Source organism: Podarcis filfolensis (assembly GCF_964270895.1).
Source record: "Podarcis filfolensis genome assembly, chromosome: 6".
Classification (NCBI taxonomy): domain Eukaryota; kingdom Metazoa; phylum Chordata; class Lepidosauria; order Squamata; family Lacertidae; genus Podarcis; species Podarcis filfolensis.
This window is the reverse complement of record NC_139609.1, coordinates 23,612,748-23,632,955: the sequence shown is the minus strand read 5'-3', so window position 1 is coordinate 23,632,955 and position 20,208 is coordinate 23,612,748. Positions and strand designations below refer to the sequence as shown.

General features: G+C 43.8%; 1 protein-coding gene across 6 annotated transcripts in view; it reads left to right on the top strand.

Annotated features, from left to right (window-relative positions):
* LOC310765492 (glyoxal reductase-like) overlaps positions 1-20,208 on the top strand; it is a 73,992-nt gene that overhangs the window by 36,659 nt on the left and 17,125 nt on the right. For all 6 annotated transcript variants that reach the window (XM_083620516.1, XM_083620517.1, XM_083620518.1 and 3 more), the window contains 3 exons: positions 13,983-14,074; positions 17,405-17,587; positions 19,232-19,291. In XM_083620516.1, coding sequence (XP_083476642.1) covers positions 13,983-14,074; positions 17,405-17,587; positions 19,232-19,291 — 335 coding nt within the window. The remainder of the gene's footprint in view (positions 1-13,982; positions 14,075-17,404; positions 17,588-19,231; positions 19,292-20,208) is intronic.

Sequence of the window (20,208 nt, the reverse complement as noted above, 5' to 3'; positions counted from 1 at the left end):
CTGTTTTGAGATGTGAAACACAGCAGCACGTGTACGTTTCAACTTCCTCTTTGACAGAAAAGGAAGCTGATTTGGTATTTTGAAAAACAGATTGAGTAAACGGCCGTCAAATGATGGAATGACTGCATTTATATACCTCCTTCCTGCCATGGTACCTATGGCCGTTTACAGTTTTTACAACAAATGGTCCAAAATATAGACCAACAGAGTTCTCTCAGCTGATAGTTGTGTCTGGAACTGATGGTATGTGCTCTCTGGCCTAGCCTTCCTCACTTCTGCTTTTCTTCAGGCCACACAGGTATATTTTAGGCTGCCCCAACAGTTCTCAGAGGCATTTAATGGTATGCGCTCCCTGGCTTGCACTTCCTCACCGGCCCTGTTACTGCTTCTCTGAAACCAAGTCCACCCGAAAGTAAAAAGGTAAAGGAACCCCTGACCATTAGGTCCAGTCATGGCCGACTCTGGGGTTGTGGCGCTCATCTCGCTTTATTGGCCGAGGGAGCCAACGTACAGCTTCCGGGTCATGTGGCCAGCATGACTAAGCCGCTTCTGGTGAACCAGAGCAGCGCACGGAAATGCCGTTTACCTTCCCGCCGGAGCGGTACCTGTTTATCTACTTGCACTTTGAGGTGCTTTCAAACTGCTAGGTCGGCAGGAGCAGGGACCGAGCAACAGGAGCTCACCCCGTCGAAAGTACATAAGTTCTAAACCACGGAATGTTACAGAATGCTGGTGTGCTGATAATCCATCAATAATGTTATTATACACATGGTGACCATTTTGCACAGTTCCTGGCCCACTCGTGTTGGCGGAGCACGCAAAAGCCCTGCCCCGTTCTGCCCTGCCCCTTTCCGTCCCCCTGTTATGCCCCTGTTCTGCCCTCTTCCGGCTCTGAAAGGACTCGGATGTTGGCGGTCACACATCAATTGGATGTGCACGGAATGGTCACTGCCTGCACTCTCCTCGCTTTCTTGGTTGGTTCCAGACGTAGTAGCAATGGAAACGTGCTGTGTCTTCGGTATTACCTTAGTTACAAGTATAACATAAATGGACACAGAGACATAGCTGCAAGTTGCAGAACCGCTAACCCATATCAAATCCACAGGGAGAAATCTTGCAGTCTCTTGCCACCAGCCTGCCCATTGTGTACTAACAGCAACGCTGCAGTTTCTCGCACGCAATTCTTAAGCGCTCAACTAAAAAAAAAAGTTTTTATTTATACTCGCCAGGCTTATACATTTCACTAGTTCCACAATCGTTTTCACATTTCAAAGTTTGACTTCCTTCCCCCCCTTTTTCTGCGGTTCCTTAAATTAATTTTTTAAAATACCTCCTGCATATGCAAATTCATTTAATCTGCTCATTTAATTATCTACTTTAAATATATACTCTTATGAAACTGCAGGTTTTTAAGTAATCCGCCAACATTTTTATCCGTTTGCAATTTGCATAAAAATGAATAAACCAGAAGCTTTTCATTTGGGAATTATAGGGACAGAACTACCTGAATTGTATAGAAATTTAAGCGCTCATCTTGTGCCCATCTCTGCCAGTTTAGGAGACCATCCACAGCCATCAGAAGAACATTAACATTATTTTGTCAAATCACCGACTTCAGGCACTTTCAAACAAAACCATTGTGATAAATCCATTAACGGCAACCTCATAACAAAGCACAATCAGTCTCTGTTAATAGAATGATCCTGCAGGGATATTTTTGAAGTCCCGAATAAATCACTCCAAAGGTGGCCTGAAGTTGTATATTCAATACTTGACTTGCACGTATATTGATGTAACTCCAATTTCATAGTCTCCGCTGTTGGAAAACTCTGCAGGAAGCCGGTCATATTTGGAAAGAGGCTGCTTAATTGGCCCCCTTTCCCCAACAATAATATCCATCAAATCAAATAAGAAATGAGTAGGTGAACATAAATCGTCATGTAAACCTAATTAATTTGTAAAACCTACATATTATCCTCCTTTGATATATCAGTATGCAGTGCTTGTACCCTCTTGAACACAGAGCTTCTCAACTTTGATGATAAAGTATTTTGTTTTCCTGATAGAAGATGGGATTATGTACTACAAACCTCATAAAAATGAATCTAAATTAAGCTCTTAAAAACAACACCTTAATATTTAGATAGATGTTCCAAATAGATCCTCAGCTCCAAATGACTGATCTCCCTGATAGTAGACAGCTAGGTACTTGTATTTTTGGAAGCATAGAAATCATCAGTATTCTTGGATACCTGCTAAAAAGAAAATTAGTTTTTATTACACATTACCAAGTCTTCTCTAACACAAACGAATCAAAATCTCCTTAGTAGGACCGCTGTTATATAGGTGCATATGAAATATTATCACTGAGTTGTTTCTGAACCTCCTTTGTCATAATTCACAACAGCAGCTTTGTCTAAAAGGTTGATGGGAGTAGTTCTAAGGACTGTGAATAAACTAGAACAGGGTGATATTGACACAATTTATCCAGAAAGAAACAGTTGGCTTTGCAGTAGATCAGGGTTTTCCAGACTTGAGTCACCAGCTGGTTTTGCACTACAATTCCCATAATCCCTGACCATTGGTCCTGCTAGCTAGGGATTATGGGAGTTGTAGTCGTCAAAATCAGATGGGGACCCAAGTTTGGGAAACCCTTCAGTGGATTATCTCTGCATGCCTACATACACGAAGATTGCACATGCATGGGCTCTATGCGTAGCAAGGATTCGACACCAGCATTTGAAGCTGTTAATGGAGTCAGTTTGGTGTTAACCATGTTTAAAGTTGTTCCCAACACAATCATTAACTGGATAAGGCTGACATTTTTTTATATGCCTGTTGTCTTTGTCCATGGAGTTTTCTTGGCAGGGATCCTGGAGTGGCTTGCTGGTTCCTGCTCCAGGTGGATCACGTTTGGTCAAAACTCTCCACTATGACCAGTCCATCTTGGGTGCCCTGCTCGGCATAGTTCATAGCTTCTCCGAGTTATTCAAGCCCCTTCGCCACGACAAGGCAGTGATCCATGATCATGTTTGACCAAACTGCGGGAGGCAGTGGAATACAGGGGTGCCTGGCGTGCTCTGGTCCATGGGGTCACGAAGAGTCGGACACGACTAAACAACTAAACAACAACAAGGCTGACATTGGTTGGGGGTGACACAGGCAACTCTAGGACCTACATCAAACGCCTTAAACGTGTGTCTGTACCAATGCACTCTTGCTATTTCCATCTTGATCTTCCTCCTTTCTTCCTGCCCTAATTTTCTTTGTGCAATTGGCTAACTTGGTAACTTGTTCTCATGTCACACTGGGGTTTGGGAAGGCTCAGCCCAAATAAATGCGACCCGGAGGGGAATATGCAGCATCCATCGACCATTTCCCCCCCCCCCCATCCAATTCCCATTCAAGTTTTTTCATGTGATACCATAATTGTGAGGGATGGTGTAAGGAAATTAAAATCTTTCCCCAAGCTATGAAACCCATCTGGGTTGGTAGAGCATGAGACTGTCAATCTCGTGGTCGTGGGTTCAAGTCTCATGTCGGGCAAAAGATTCCTGCATTTCCGGGGGTTGGACTAGATGACCCTTATGGCCCCTTCCAACTCTACGCTTCCATGAAACCAGTCCTGTGCCCACACTGAACACTACAAACCTCATTTTGCTTGGGTCTGGGGAGGCTTGAATCAGTTGCATTCTTGACATAATGGAAAGCAAACTTGGGAAATCCAGCTTGAAACCAAACAAATGAGAAACTAGCGGCTTAAAAAAGGCTAGAGATGTAACTATTATCTTTCATTAAGAAACCTGAAACTAAAATGAGCAGACCACTGAAAAATAATGTGCTTTGGGGAATTAAACTCTGATCTTAGAGCAGGACAGTGATCTACCAGCAACCCACACTTTAAAACACATTTGTATCTTCGACGGTTCTCATTGCCAGCTCTTGTAAGTTCTTTCATTCTTCAAGTCAACGTCAGTTAAGATTTTCAATACAAAGTGGAACATCTTTGCCCCATTCCTTTTCATATTACAATTGGAAGTAATGTTTTGTTCCAGGCTTCTTTTGAAATATTGATTTATTAGTTGTGTGGACCATGGTGAATCTATTTACTCGTTTTCTCTTCTGCCATAGGCCTAAACTCTGAGAGCTTGACCTGCTCTCGCAGATTAAATTCAAATTATGCAAACTGCTGCATCGTGGGTTGTAACCCAATTAACAGGACACATATTGAGCACATGATCGTTAGTTTAAATGAAAGTTGTCAAACAGCCCAGTGCTCAAGATTAACGGGTCTACTTTCCAAATGCCTTTTGGAAGCCAAGAATTAGGACATCTCCATCTCCCCCTGGATTTTGCATTGTCTTTCAGCCTGCCCTTCGCTTGGCTCTTTGTGTTGCTGGGACTGTAGCAAAATTAAGTCTCACTTTAGATTATAAGCTCCTTTGGGTAGGAACCTGTAAAGGACAGTTTAATTAAAAGTGCTGATATTAACACAACTGTGTAAAAAGCCACATTGCAAAGATTTCCTTTGCTATCTATTAAAATACTAATTTTTAGAAGCTGGAGTGCCATTGACGGCATGCAGTTGTGTCTAAACTAAGGATCACAAGTGCACATTGGCAGGTGAAGTTTCTGAATTTCTAAACACTTGAAAAAATACCAGCAAATGTTGACGGTCACCTGTATGAGGTTTTTTGTCATTTGTCAGCATATGTCTGACAACAGAGGTGTAGGGGATGCTGTGCAATAGGCAGTGAGGGTCCATATATAACATGCAGAACTAGGGCTGGGTGATATCAGCTTTTCAACGTTGTGATGTATCACCAGTGTAGTGTTGGAAAGGAAGGAGCACCAACCGTGTAAGGTGCCGGGGCGAAACCGCCGCAGCTCCCTCTGGCGTGTGGTACATGGAGGGAGGAGCAAGGAGCATCAGCCCCGGCTCTGCGAGGTGCTGGGGTGACACTGCTGCCACTCCCACTGCCGCCAGCGCCGGGTCGCAGGGAGGAAGGAGGCAGCTGGAGAAGGAAGGTTAGGCGCTGGGCAGCAGACAAGCACCACCCATGATAGACCGCAGGGTGAAGGCACCATTGTGCTCTGGCCCTCAAACTGGTCCTGGATGATGATGATGATGATGATGATGATGATGATGATAATAATAATAATAATAATAATAATAATAATTTATTATTTATACTCCGCCCATCTGGCTGAGTTTCCCCAGCCACTCTGGGCGGCTTCCAATCAAGTGTTAAAAACAATACAGCATTAAATATTAAAAACTTCCCTAAACAGGGCTGCCTTCAGATGTCTTTTAAAAAGAAGATAGCTTCTTATTTCCTTCACATCTGAAGGGAGGGTGTTCCACAGGGCGGGCGCCACCACCGAGAAGGCCCTCTGTTTGGTTCCCTGCAACCTCACTTCTCGCAATGAGGGAACCACCAGAAGGCCCTCGGTGCTGGGTCTCAGTGTCCGGGCTGAACAATGGGGGTGGAGACGTTCCTTCAGGTATACAGGACCGAGGCCGTTTAGGGCTTTCAAGGTCAGCACCAACACTTTAAATTGTGCTCGGGAGCCAATGCAGATCTCTCAGGACCGGTGTTATGTGGTCCCGGCGGCCACTCCCAGTCACCAGTCTAGCTGCCGCATTCTGGATTAATTGCAGTTTCCGGGTCACCTTCAAAGGTAGCCCCACGTAGAGCGCATTGCAGTAGTCCAAGTGGGAGATAACTAGAGCATGCACCATTCTGGCAAGACAGTCTGCAGGATGATGTATCAATACATTGGCCAGGCCTATGCACAACCAAAGATTAGACCACGCCCCCCAATGGACGGATATGCTTTTATGTGTTTCTTCATGGAAGTATGTTGCAGGTACATCCATACTTTTGTGGGTAAGTTGGCTGTGCATGGTGAACGCTGACATTTCGGGAAAATGGCCTCATATTGTGAACATCTTCCTCGTTCCAGGACCTTCAGGGCAAGGTATCTACCGATTTAAAGGCCATATATTGCCGCTTGCGCGTATGAATGCGTGCAGCTCACATATAACAAGTAAAATTGATGCATTGCCATATTTTGCTGCTCCTCTCTAGCATGCAAATGGTATGGTGAGCGCTGCATCTGAATTGCAAATGTTCCTTTTATGTTAATATAAATTTATATTTAAATCCCGGATCAAGGTAGGTGTCCACCCCATTATACATCCCCGAATCCTATTAGCATTAATGGGAATTATGCAAGCATGCTGAGCTCGACAACACAGCTGTTTGAGACGGACAAGGAGTTCCTTCCCTCTAGCTGTTCCATTTATGTATGATTCCCGTGACAAGACAAATCAGTGGTGATTCCACGCATAGGGTGGCTGTGTGCCAATTCATTAGCATGTTAATAATCCTTTCGAAATTGTCTCATGCTGTATTTTTCAGATTAACTTGTGGCTGTTCCATTTTCACCTTTTCACGAGTGAGAGGTTGCTGGATTTATGCTACCTCCGTGTTCTGGGAGCTGTCGGCTCCCTCAGGCTTCGGTGCAGCAACACATTAAAGTCCTGGCCTTCCCTGATAATGCGCTGCTAGTCTTGAGCCTCATCACGCGTTAAGGTTGACTCCTTTTCTGTGTCATATCGCAGTCCCTAAGAGCAATCAAAAGATCCAGCCTATCATGTCCATAAACACAGTGCATGTAGCAGTTAAGAGGCTGTTGTTGTGGTCCAAGACGTTTGCTATTCAAATGGTGCCATTGGAAAAAGCCCCTTTTCTCTCAGCCTCAATATGGATTTAGGGCTTTTTCATGCAATGACATTGTTGAAGGTATCTTTTGGAATTTGCGTACACTCTGGTTTCCAAAGTTGGAAATGTTCAGCTTTGATCTTCTGCTGTTTGCTTTGGCTCCTAAAGGTTTGTTGGTATTAATATTTTATTGAAAGGTTTTCGATTTTAAATAAATGAAGGGATACAAAGAAAAATGAAAGGAAAGAAAAACGAAAAGGCACAAACACCTGTAGAGAAAGAAATAATATATGGATATGTGCGAAAAAATACCCTAACCCATACATTCTTTTCTAAAGTTGCAATTTTTATCTGAATAAAATAGCCTATTTTAAAAATAGCCTGAATAAAATAGCCTATTAATAGCCTATTATACATTTTATATAAACTCATTCCAAATATTGTCATATTTATCCAAGCAAAGTCTAAGTTGGTAAGCAGTCTGTTCATAAGTTGTGAGTGATCATATTGCCAATTTATTAAACAGGATCGTATCTTTGTTGTTGTTGTTGTTTAGTCGTTTAGTCGTGTCCGACTCTTCGTGACCCCATGGACCAGGCACCCCTTGTTACGAAAAAGGAGCAATGCTGCTGAGTGCTCCAGATGGCTGGAAAGCCAAACAGGATGTTGATGTTTTGGGACTGTACCGTGGGAACCAGGGACAGTCTATTATGTGCACTGAGCACCGGATGTTAGCTCAGAGTGGCACATGACCCTGTACTGGAAGTACATGGGAGGAGTTATTCCCTCTCTGCTGTGGCTGCTGAGGAGTGCAGACACGTTTTCTGTACTGCTGGAAAGACAGAAATAAAGGCATGTAAAGACATTTCTGTCTGTCTCTTTCCCCTCCCTGGGGATGGCAGGGAGTGAGGGAGGAGGGATGGTTGTGTTCTTCTCACGTTCGTGAGGAGGATCGGCCGATAGAGACCTCGCCTTGTCTTGCCGGGAGTCGCTGACAGGGAGGTCAACATGGAATCAAAGCCGGGCACCTGGAGAGTGCCAAATTCCTCTGACTGATATGGCTTTGAAGATTACAACATATGGTAGCAGAGGATGGTTATCTGATCCATGGGAATCAGCATGAGAGGTGAGAGGTTGATGGATCGTGTGCCATCCTCTGCACCAAGGAAAGAAAATAACGTCTGCGTTGCAGCCAGAAGCTGAACAGACGGCTGGACACCAAGAGGGGGTGTTTTCCAAGCATCGGAGCCCCAAAAAGGTATGCTGAATTTCGGGCTGAGAGTGTGAATGCAGATTGATTTATTGAAGCTGGTTCACAGGAGAGCTGCGTTTGGAAAAACAGCTCTGAGAGCTAAGCTTGCATACCAGACATATTTGTGGCTAGATAAGAAGAAGAGGTATGCACAGTTGCTGGGCGACGACCGTCAGTCGGCTTGGAAAGTTGCTGACACCTGGGGCTGGCTCAGTCAGAGCAATGGGAAAGCGAATGTTGTTTTGAATTCGCTTCTTTGCAAGGACAGTGAGACAGCTTGGAGATTGCCTGCCTGAGAGAGGCAGAAAAACAGCTCAAAAGAGCTTTTGGATTTTACTAGCTCGAGGGTGAAGAGCTGAGACTTGGATTCAAAATGGATGCCAAAAAGGGGGGGGGGCTTGCCTTACCCGCCTCCCCTGACTAATGACAATTATTCATCTTGGTCTGTAAAGATGAAGGCCCTGCTGCAGAATCAGAGGATTTTTGGGGTGATTGAGAACCCCATCCCTCAAGCACCAACCCGAGGTTGGGAATCACAGAATGTGAAGGCCAGGACGGCTATAATTCTGTGTGTCTCGGATGATCAACTTGTGCATATTCAGGATTTGGAATACACGCAAGAGATTTGGGAAACGCTGCGTAGAACACACCAGAGGGATGCTGGTTCTTCAGCGTTACTGTATTTTGAGAAGCTGACCAATCTGAGGCTTGCGCCTGATGGAGATGTTCAAGCGCACCTGACGGAAATGAAATATCTGCGTCAACAGATGGTGGAACGCAATTTCCGTCTGCAGGAGGAAGTGTTCTGCTTCATGATGATAAACAGCTTAAATCGGACTTACAAAACGGTTGCCAGTCAGCTGGGTTCCCTTCCGGCGAACGATTTAACCGCGGAGAGGGTGACTGCCGTTGTTTTGAATGAACACGACAGGCTTGCTGCAGTGGAGGTGAAGGACAGGGGGAGGGAAGAACGGAGTTCTAATTCCCCCACTGATGTTGCTACTGGAGAGAATGCTGTAGCTTTGAACGTTGTCCGATGCTACAATTGTGGACAGGCTGGGCATCTTCAGCGGAGCTGCAAGAAGCCACGCCAGCCGAAGGGAGCGAAGGGCCGCTCAGCAAAGCCTGAGGCAGCAGGCAAAGGTCATACCACGTCTTCGGTGAAACCTGCAAAGGCCCTGATGGCGAAAGGAACCACGCCAGATGTTGGACACTCTTTTATAATAGATACGGGCTGTAATTTTCATATATCCCCACACAAGGCGCTCTTTTCAACGTTTAAGAAGCAAAGCTTCGCTGTGGAACAAGCCAACGGTCAGAAGCTGGAAGCGACCGGGAAAGGGACTGTGTATCTTAAGAGTCTGAACCTGACTATACACAATGTTTACTTGGTTCCTGAATTGAAGTTCAATCTGCTGAGTGTTTCGCAGATTGCAAAGAAAGGACTGAAACTGTCCTATGATGCTGAGAGCTGCAACATCTTCAAAGATGGAGAGTTGTATCTTTCTGCCAGAGAGAAAGATGGACTGTATTTGTTGACTTTTGAGCAAAGTGATTACATGGAATGTAATTCTGAGTCTAACTTGATTTCTCTTGCAGGTGTGACCAAAACGAGCGCCAAGAAGGTGGCCAAGGTCGGCAGAGCGTTTCAGCGGGTGTATGCTGATGTGATTGGTCCTCTAGAACCATCTAGAGGCAATGCAAGATTTTATCTTGTGTGTGTGGATCATTTCTCTAACTTTGTCTGGGTTTATGTGTTACAGAGGCCACAGGAAGCCTTGGAAAGGTTTCAGGAGTTTTGTGACAAGGTTAAAGATATGCATGATGCTAACATTGATTGTCTTTTGACAGATGAGAAGCAGATTTTTCTTTTACAGGATTTCCAGAGGTTCCTGCACAAGAAAGGGATAAGACACAAGGTTGCTGTTTCAGCGGAAGCGTGGAACAGGGGTGTCTGTGTACGGGTGAACAAAGAATTGCAAAAGGGGATGAATGCGCAATTGCTTAGTTCACACCTGCCACATGAGTTCTGGGCGGAGTCACTCATGTCGTATTGTCATGCGTGGGTGAGAAAGGTTTCAAAAGAGTTGGGAAGTTCTCCTTTTAAGAAACTGTTCCAGAGAAAACCTTCTGTTGCCCATTTCAAGGTTTTTGGGTCTCATGTGAGGACAGAAGCTCCAGGTGGAGTAAAGAATGCCAGAGGCATTTTTGTGGGATATGAAAAGGGTCTCTACAGAGTAATTTTGTCTGAATCTGGTCAGGTGATTCTCACAAAATTTCTAGAGAGTGCTCCTAAACAGGAGAGAGTGATAGTACACACATTTCCCACAGAGGACGATTCAGATGATGATGATGATTTCAAAGAGTACAGTGGTACTGAGAGTGACAGTGATAGCTCAGACAGCTCTGTTGTCACAGTCATTGAGAGGAAATCTCACACAATGGATAGACCTTCACAGGTGAAGGATGAGCCACTGTTTACTGTTGGAACTGGTTCTCCTAAGAGTCCTGAGACTGAACCAGTGAGCAGAGAGGATCAGCACCTCTTACGCAGGTCTGAGAGAGTCACAAAGGGTGAACCACCCAAAAGGTACTCAGAAGAGTTAGCTAACTTAGCTGTTGCATGTGTTGCTGTTGTATACAACCGAGGACAGGTTGGAACTGTGTCCAAGTCAGAGACAAAGACACAACAGAGAGTTGCTAGCCAAGGTAATGCAGATGCACTCATTCCTTGGAAGCCAGACAACCAGAGAGGTACACTGGGGAAACCAGTGGTGGGGAGTTCCAAGGGTGGAACTGAAACAACAGGGGAGTGTTATGTGTATAACAACTGTTTGTTTTCTTCTCTGGATCACGCTTTGCTTGCCGCAACACACATTGATTCTTTTGGGGGAGGTTGTTACGAAAAAGGAGCAATGCTGCTGAGTGCTCCAGATGGCTGGAAAGCCAAACAGGATGTTGATGTTTTGGGACTGTACCGTGGGAACCAGGGACAGTCTATTATGTGCACTGAGCACCGGATGTTAGCTCAGAGTGGCACATGACCCTGTACTGGAAGTACATGGGAGGAGTTATTCCCTCTCTGCTGTGGCTGCTGAGGAGTGCAGACACGTTTTCTGTACTGCTGGAAAGACAGAAATAAAGGCATGTAAAGACATTTCTGTCTGTCTCTTTCCCCTCCCTGGGGATGGCAGGGAGTGAGGAAGGAGGGATGGTTGTGTTCTTCTCACGTTCGTGAGGAGGATCGGCCGATAGAGACCTCGCCTTGTCTTGCCGGGAGTCGCTGACAGGGAGGTCAACATGGAATCAAAGCCGGGCACCTGGAGAGTGCCAAATTCCTCTGACTGATATGGCTTTGAAGATTACAACACCCCTGTCTTCCACTGCCTCCCGCAGTTTGGTCAAACTCATGTTCGTAGCTTCGAGAACAGTGTCCAACCATCTCGTCCTCTGTCGTCCCCTTCTCCTTGTGCCCTCCATCTTTCCCAGCATCAGGGTCTTTTCCAGGGAGTCTTCTCTTCTCATGAGGTGGCCAAAGTATTGAAGCCTCAGCTTCAGGTTCTGTCCTTCCAGTGACCACTCAGGGCTGATTTCCTTAAGAATGGATGCGTTTGATCTTCTTGCAGTCCATGGGACTCTCAAGAATCTCCTCCAGCACCATAATTCAAAAGCATCAATTCTTTGGCGATCAGCCTTCTTTATGGTCCAGCTCTCACTTCCATACATCATATCTAAGATCGTATCTTAGGAGATCCTAATGGCATTTTTTGGTGGGTGTGTGCGCACGCGCGCGCGCACACACACACACACACACACACAGAGACTTTTACTTCATGTTTTAAAAGCTTTATAATATTTGTTATAATAGAGCGGTCATTGAAGTAAAATGCTGTTGTCTACCCTGAGCTCTCGGGGAAGTGAGCTATGTGAACTTTGGAACCAATGGTCTGTCCCTGGCTATTCATAAAAAATATAATACTTTGTGTACTGCCTCACATGAAAGGTCCATCCAGTCCTTTTACCCAATAAAGAAGTACTGCAAGTAAGCTCACAACTAGGGTGTGATGGAACTAGCCACCTCCTGTTTTTCATCTGGTTAAGAGAGAGAGGTTTTCTCTGAACAACCCTTTTCTGGATAACTTTCTTCTCCCAGGAATTCTACAGTGGCAGAAGCGTGAACACCATTCAGAATTATTCGAGGGTGAACTTAACTGAAGGTTGTTAGGTAGGTTCCATACAGTGTTGGAAATTGTTTTTAAAACTTCTTTTGTTGGGCTGGTAGGGTTAAGGGACCAGAACTTGCTCACTTTAGCATAATGCGCTCTCTAAAACAGAAATCAAAATTAGTGCATGGCTGCTTCTTAGCCAAGAACAATGCCCGGTCATTTTGATGGCTGCTCAGAGCTATTCCTTTCTTCCATTGTTCCCTGCCCAAGTGTCGTCTTCACAAGCCCCTTGTGCTGTGTTTGGGCTGTCTAAGTAGCTTCCATGTTTTGTTACCCATGTCTTAAATTTTCCTCCATCAATGAGCTTGAGCCTTGTTCGTCAGGACTCTGGGGAAGGGAGGAAACCACCCTTGTCTCCACTGTTCAAGGAAGCAGGATGACCTCGTACTTTTCCATTGCAGTATTCTGTAGAATACACAGGATAACTAATCTAGCACTGCCGTGAAGCACAAGAAAATCAGTATGGCTGATAATTGCCCCATATAATAGTTTCATTCTGAAACAAGAGTTCTGTGCAGCTTGAAAGCTTGCAACCCTTGCCAATAAAGACATGAGATGGATTCAGAGAAAAGAGATTGCCTTAAACTTTCTGGATGTTATCAGTTTGCCCATGGCAGATGAAACCACTTACGCAACTGAAATATACTCATCAGTACATAACAGCAACAATCGCTTTAGTTTAGCAAATTAGGGCAAATTTCCCCCTTCTTTTTAGCTGTTTCTGGGACTATTGGCACAGTTCTATATACACACATAATTTTGTGGAAGCATGCTGAGCTGCACGCATGTAATTATGGCCCTTTGATGGCAGGCAGCGTTAGAAAATGCAAAACCCAGCTATAGATTTGTGCTCTTAATTCCTGACTTCATAAGTATAGTTTCTGTGGGTTTTCTTTTACTGAATGTCTTCCTTGCAGCAATAACCTGAAAGTAGTCAGAAGTCTGTTTGGATTGTTTGTCCTTGTGTTTTCTTACACCCTATTAGTCTTCTACGCATGTTCCACTTCTTTTGAGCTCTTGGCAGGCTGTTCAGAACACCATTTCCTCCTTTTCAACCTGGCAAAGTCCAATTGTTCTTTGCTTACACTACACCAGCTTTTCCCAGAATTTAGCCTGGAGCTTGAATCCACCAGGGAGCCCCCTGTGTGTTTAGATTATAAAACTGCTTCCTAAAGGGATCTTGATTGAATTGTGCCCTCAGATAATTCTGTCAAACTGCAAGTTCAGTGTTGTTCTTTTTAAAAAAATTACCCTATGATGTTACTCAGAACTCTTATTATGCATAAATTGGGTGTGTGTAATCTTCCTCTCTCTTGATGATCATTTCATCATTCCTGAAATGTATTTATTTTCATAGCCCACCCTCTTCTGAGAGCTTGTATGTAGGTAGCAACCTTTTCTTATCTCATATGAAGGCTGACTGATGCTGAGAGGTGGTTATTTGCACAGGGCCATTCGGACACAGCCAAAGCATGCTCCACTACTTAAATTTGGGTACCAAAAGTATTCAGATTTTAAATGGTAAAGTACACACACGGTGTCAGCAATTGTCTGTCGGCTCTGCGTGTTCACTGATGTCAGGGGTTCCCTGAGTGGACTACAGAAATTGTATGTGGGAGTGGACCCCATTTCCATGTTTAACAGGCTGAAGCACTGTTAAACCTAACCCTCTTTTCAGTTGGGCCACTTGGTTATAATGCGTGCACTAGGCCCCTCTCTTTTCTCCCACTATGGCAGAATGTTATAAACATGTAGCACCTTTTTGCTTTTGTTCAGGTTTATGCCGGTCTATTGGAGTAAGCAACTTTCTTATTGATCATTTGGAACAACTGAAGGAAGACTGCCAGGTAACCCCGCACGTTAACCAGGTGAGTATACTGTGCATAGTGGTTAGAAGGCTTTGACTAGCAAACTGGTGTTTTGGGCAGATGATGGAGAGCATGAGAGGGCATGAATCCAGCACCACACACCCAACAAAGTGAGGGCAAATCCCAAGGCAGCAGCCACTACTCAGTCCCACATTGAAGCTGTGCCCGCCCCATTCCTATATAATGGAACCCAAGGGTTGGGTCAGTATTCCTTGCTAGCCACGTATAGCACCTATTTTGCCCATGTACTGTACTGATTTGAGCATTAAAGGTTTGGGCAGAGTTCAAGTCCTTCATCCAGTGAGAGCCAGGAGACCTGAACCTCCTGACAATCCGTTTCATTGAATACAGTGGTACCTCGGGTTAAGAACTTAATTCATTCTGGAGGTCCATTCTTAACCTGAAACTGTTCTTAACCTGAGGTACCGCTTTAGCTAATGGGGCCTCCCGCTGCCACCACCGCGTGATTTCTGTTCTCATCCTGAAGCAAAGTTCTTAACCCGAGGTAAGCGGGTTAGCGGAGTCTGTTACCTGACGTGTCTGTAACCTGAAGCATCTGTAACCCGAGGTACCACTGTAATTCCAAACTAGGGGTTCTGTTATAATACTAGTACTAGTAAGAGAGGGGGGAAACTTCTTTATCAACATTTTACATATGATGCATAATTTTATAAATCTCTTATCCCATCCTTTCCATAATCTGCAGGTTTCTTAACACACACACACACACATCAAGGTATTCCAATGTACTGATAATTTATGGTTGACCTTTTCTGCACTTTCCCCTCATTTTTCTTCCTTGGGAAATAACACACTGTTAGTTCTCTGGCATTTAGCGAGTCTGAAAGCTCCACCTGGAGTATCGCTTCTCCATTCTTCCTCAGAGTCTTCAACAGTAAATACTGGGCATGTCCCATAGCCTGTTCAGGTGCAAGCAGCATGGGCAAATCAGCCACCTCCATCATGTCTCTGCAAACTGTAAACATGTGGTGCTGAATGCCACAGAGAGGTCAAGAAACTTCAAAGGTTGAAGAGATGGATGTGTCTGCTGTTTGAACCTTGTCTCTTATCCAGCCCGTCATTTTTGATCACAGTCGGTTTAGGCTGACTCAGCCTAGGCTTTGAGAGCCTGGTTTTTTCAGAGTCTGGATTGAGCAGATGCCAGGCTATTGTTCCTGACTATTGTTGCTTGGAAAGACAACATGTACTAAAGATGAGAAACAGGAAGCAGTCCTTCATCCTCCTCGGGGTGGACGAAATTTTCCACATTCCCTGTGTTGATGTCATGGTGCTAAACTAAGATATCGTGTCGTCTTCTCCATCAAAAGTACGCAAAACGGTTAGGTCACTGGAAGACGTGTGACAGCTAAAGCAGCTTTTTTTCCAGAGACTTTATGTTGGATGTGTGCACATGAGGGGGTTGTGTTTTTCTGTCCAGGAACAGTGTCATTTTTTTGATTTGCTTAATCATCCATGCTTCAATTACGGGGAGGGGTAACATCAGAATAGTTCACGTTTTACTATGTTTTGCCACAGAATGACTTCTTGCGAGAATCTTGGGGTTATATTCGTCTCATATTCACACATATTTAGTCCTTCTTCCTCTTGCCTGTCACCTCCTCCTATTCTCCTATTCCTCAGAAGGAATTGACTGTTGATTTTGAGAAGTGGGGCGCCATCATTGAGCCACTGCAACCAATAACGTCGGTTTGGATGGGGCACACAAACAGAGCACACCAGCAAAGCTCCTTGCACAGATGATTTGTGCAAGCAAGCTAATTTATATGCCTTTTTTCTTTCTTTCTTCTGCCCACACTCCTTTTTTAATAAACTCCACATTTTCCTGACCCATGATTGTAACTAAAGGACAGGTTTCTATGTCAGCATTGACCAGGTATACTGTGACACCTCTCTCCCAGTCTATGAAAGAGTAAACTTTTACATTCTGCTCTAATCCCTAACAACACTTGGGTTGCATAGTCATAACCACCAGTGGAGATTTCACCATATCTATTCATTTAAAATTGTGTGTGTGCATGCATGCACACTAATCACAAGCCTAATTAAGACTAATGAGAAATCAAGGACCATATTGTCCTTTTCCCTTTCCTTTTCTTTTCTTTTGAGGTTGTGACCAGCTTGCCTAGTGGGACCATTTTTGGCTTCAGCATCCAACACACTTTTTTTGCTCATTTCCCCGTCCCTTCTAAAACTTTCTATGTTCATGCCCCTGGTACTCTTTCTTCTTCCACTGCTCTCCTTCACTTCTCCCCATTTGACTGTTTAAGTTCCTTGGACCTGACCTTTTTTGTTTGCTTTATACCATAAAGTTTACAGAATATTGGCTGGATTAATGTCACTGTGTAACCAGTCCATATATGTCAGGAGGGAAGAGACACATATGCTCTTCTAAAATATATATACTTAAGAACTGGATAAGTTGCTAAATAAGAAATTTCAAGTAAGAATTTTAAAAAATACAAATTTAAATTAATGGGATTTTCCATTTTAAGGATACCTCAGCCATGCTGTGTGTGTTGTTTAAGAAAGCCTATGTTTCCCCAAGTTGTCTCTCAGGTAGGATTCATTAACGTGCTCCTGCTGCTCCGGGGGGGAATTCTTCCTGTAACCCTCTGTTAAGATTTATGCACAACCAACTAACCTAACTGAAGATATTGATGAAAGCCTTACAAATGAAGTCAAATTTGATCATATGGGTTGGGTGAATACTTGCCAGGCTATTCTGCAAGACTCATCTCCACATAGATCATGTGCTGAGATCATTTCATGATGGTAGAAGAGCAACTGTGTGAATTTGCTCTACAAAGAGGTGGAATTGTACAACTGAGGTGAAGACAGGTACTTGTATGGTGGCATTTTGGTGATAGGCAGGTCATATATGGCTGCGCTGTTCTTTTCTGAGAACATGGTGTTATCTCAGTTTCTTGTTCATAGGAACATGGGAGAGGAGGAGGAGGAGAAAGAGGCAATGATCTTGCATGATTGCTGTCTTGGGACAGAGTTCTAATGCACCCAACAAACTGCTTCAAACATTACTGCAAAGAGTTGGTGCATCTCTGTAACTTCCGAGGAGGTTGGCAGTCAGCGTACAAATTTTCCAGAGTACCATGTTTCCACCCAAGGGACTTTCCCCTGGCATTTTGAAGGGAAGAGAAAATATCAATATCAATTTCTTCTTTCCTCTTTTTTTTTAAACTGATAGCACTCTGCCAAATAAGAAGTAACACTTCAGTTGCTTGACCTTTGAGTTGTGATAGATTAAAAGCTGGCGATGGTTTTAACTGCAAAGTTTCTTCTCTTTTATAAAAGGTTGAATACCACCCTTTCCATAGGCCTCAAGAATTAGTGGATTACTGCCAAAGCAGGAATATTGTTTTCGAAGGCTACTGCCCACTTGCTAAAGGTGAAGCCCTTAGTCATCCAGACATAATTCAGCTTGCAAAGAAATATGGCAGAACTCCTGCACAAATATGTATACACTGGAGCATACAGGTAAGTTCTAAAGTTGCCACCATTCTTGGTCCCGTCCAGGTGCGCCGAATCCGAATAGATACTGGGGGAAGGGGCTGACGTCACGCACGATGTTGTGCGTGACACCCGGATGTGACATGTGATGTTTGTGCGTTGTGTTGCAGCTTGGCTTCCATTTCCTGTGGCTCCTCCACCTTTTCCTCCTTCTCCTGCTGCTGTCACAGGCTGGGGACCACTTCCTCTCCATGGCAGGAAGAGGAGGAGCCACCAGGTTCCTGGCTCATGTGATAGCATCATGTACAGCATTGCACCTGGACAAACATTGAGGGGGGCTCAGCCCCCTGCTAACACATATTGAGGGGGGAGAAGGCTCAAAGGGGTTCAGCTCCTAGGAGCTGGTGTCCCTGAACCTATCTCTGTTTTAAAAATTTGTCTGTAATAATAATAATAATAGGAATAATAGGAATAACAACAACAACAACAACAACAATTTATTATTTATACGCCTCCCATCTGGCTGGGTTTCCCCAGCCACTCTGGGCGGCTTCCAATAAAACACTAAAATACAATACCCTATTAAACATTAATGTATTTCCTGCCCACCCACATAAAACATGCCCAGTAATAGTAGACATACCTCGTGTGTCTCTTAGTGCCCTCACCGATGTTTCAAGGTTGTTCGGTGGCTATTTAAAGTAATTGGCTTGAAGTCTAGACGATTGTTGGGTAGAGAGATTGAAAGATACCTTGTCCCCGGGACTAAGTTTAGCTTGGCTGTTCCTGCCAGTGTTACACAAGCAATCTGTTAGTGGAAGAGATCCAAAGATTGAGCATCCTCTTCTTCTGTCAATGTAGAACTACGGCGGCTGAAATACTGGCCTGCAAGAAGTAGGGAGGATGTGTGGATTAATTCTTTGTCAATGCCACTGTGCCCAAACTTGACCTGCAGAACTGTGTTTGATGAGCGAATGGTTCCTCCCTTGAATAGATATACTTGCAAGTCATTTCAGTATTAGTGTTTTATAGAGAGGCTTCTAATATAGTTATATTCAGAGACACATAGGACCCAAAAGTGACTGCAGACGTCTTGCTAAAGGAGGTATTTTGGCTTAGTGCAGGCTTCCTCAACCTCGGCCCTCCAGATGTTTTTGGCCTACAACTCCCATGATCCCTAGCTAGCAGGACCAGTGGTCAGGGATGATGGGTATTGTAGTCTCAAAACATCTGGAGGGCCGAGGTTGAGGAAGCCTGGCCTAGCGCTTCCAAACAGCAGATGAAGGGAGTAAATCTGTATGTGGGCTGTACTACTGAGGATAGGGGTTTACAGGGTTCATAGGAAACTAGCACATCAGGGAGAAGAGTAGACTAAAATACTTCTCCCTGACACCTAGTTTCCATGTGCAGGGTTTTTTATATGGAAGAGCTTTCAGTCATTAGAATTCCCCACCTGGTACATTCCAGACACATGCTTATCATCTCAACTAAGCTGAATTGTTTCAGGTTAACTTAACATTTGTAAGGAGATGATTCACTGACAACTTGCACTAATTAGACACATTGACTTGGGTGAGATAGTTCTAATTCATTCTCCCACTCCCTCTTTACGTTTTCTTTTTAAAAATAGAACTTTAGGAATATATAAATTGTTTTTATTTTTCATTCTAGAATGGCATTGTCACTATTCCAAAGTCTACAAAACCAGAGAGGGTCCTGGAAAACTGTCAGGTAAGAGCAGATTGCCTTGTGCCAGATGCACATGAATTATTGCACTTTGGACATAACTTTTCATTATTTTACACTCCTCTTCTGCCATGCCATGTCTATTAACATAAGATAGAATATTTGGGAATAACATGAGAATGAACCAGAACTTTAGTAAGCACACGTGTAAGGAAACAACGAGAGGTTAAAAAGCTGCTGATTGATCCGAAACATCACAATCCTAGTGACAAAACATTGAGAAAATCGCAAGGAGCCACTTGAAGTAGGCACCTCCATGAGAAAAACAAAAGTGTAATCACTGCATTATTTAAATAAATGTAATATAGTGTATTAAGGGCATCATGTGCTAAAAGGGGAACCTAAAGCTAAATTTGAAACGGATAAAGCTAAATTTGTATGTTTTAAAATGAGGTAGGCTAAAATGAAGATTTAGCCTTATAAGTCATAACCTAAACATACTTCCGCCTGCTGAAACTCAAAGTTCCTTATAGAGGGGATATTTCTCCTCTTTTTACTAGGCAGAAAAAAGGAAGAATTTGAATTTAAAATGTTTAAAAATCGTGATTTTAGTAACATTTCTAAAGGTAAAGTATTAGATACCTCTTTTTTATTATTGATTCTGCTTGCTCCACTTGATGTTGTCAATTCCCACTATGAGAGATTGTTCTCTTTATCTGTTTCTGGTTAGAACACAAGAATATTTGTTCCCGAAAAGAAAAAAGTTTGGCTTAGGAGTAGAATGAAGTTTAGCTTTAGTTCTTGGGAGACCAAAGTGTAGAAAATATTTAACACTAAAGTGTAGATTTAGAAGGGGACAGTTCCCCTGCAATTAAGGAGATTAAAGGCAATTATATTTGCAATATGGGTGGGGTGGAAAGCAGAGTGAACCAGATCAGGATGTGGGGGGTGGGGGCTTAAGA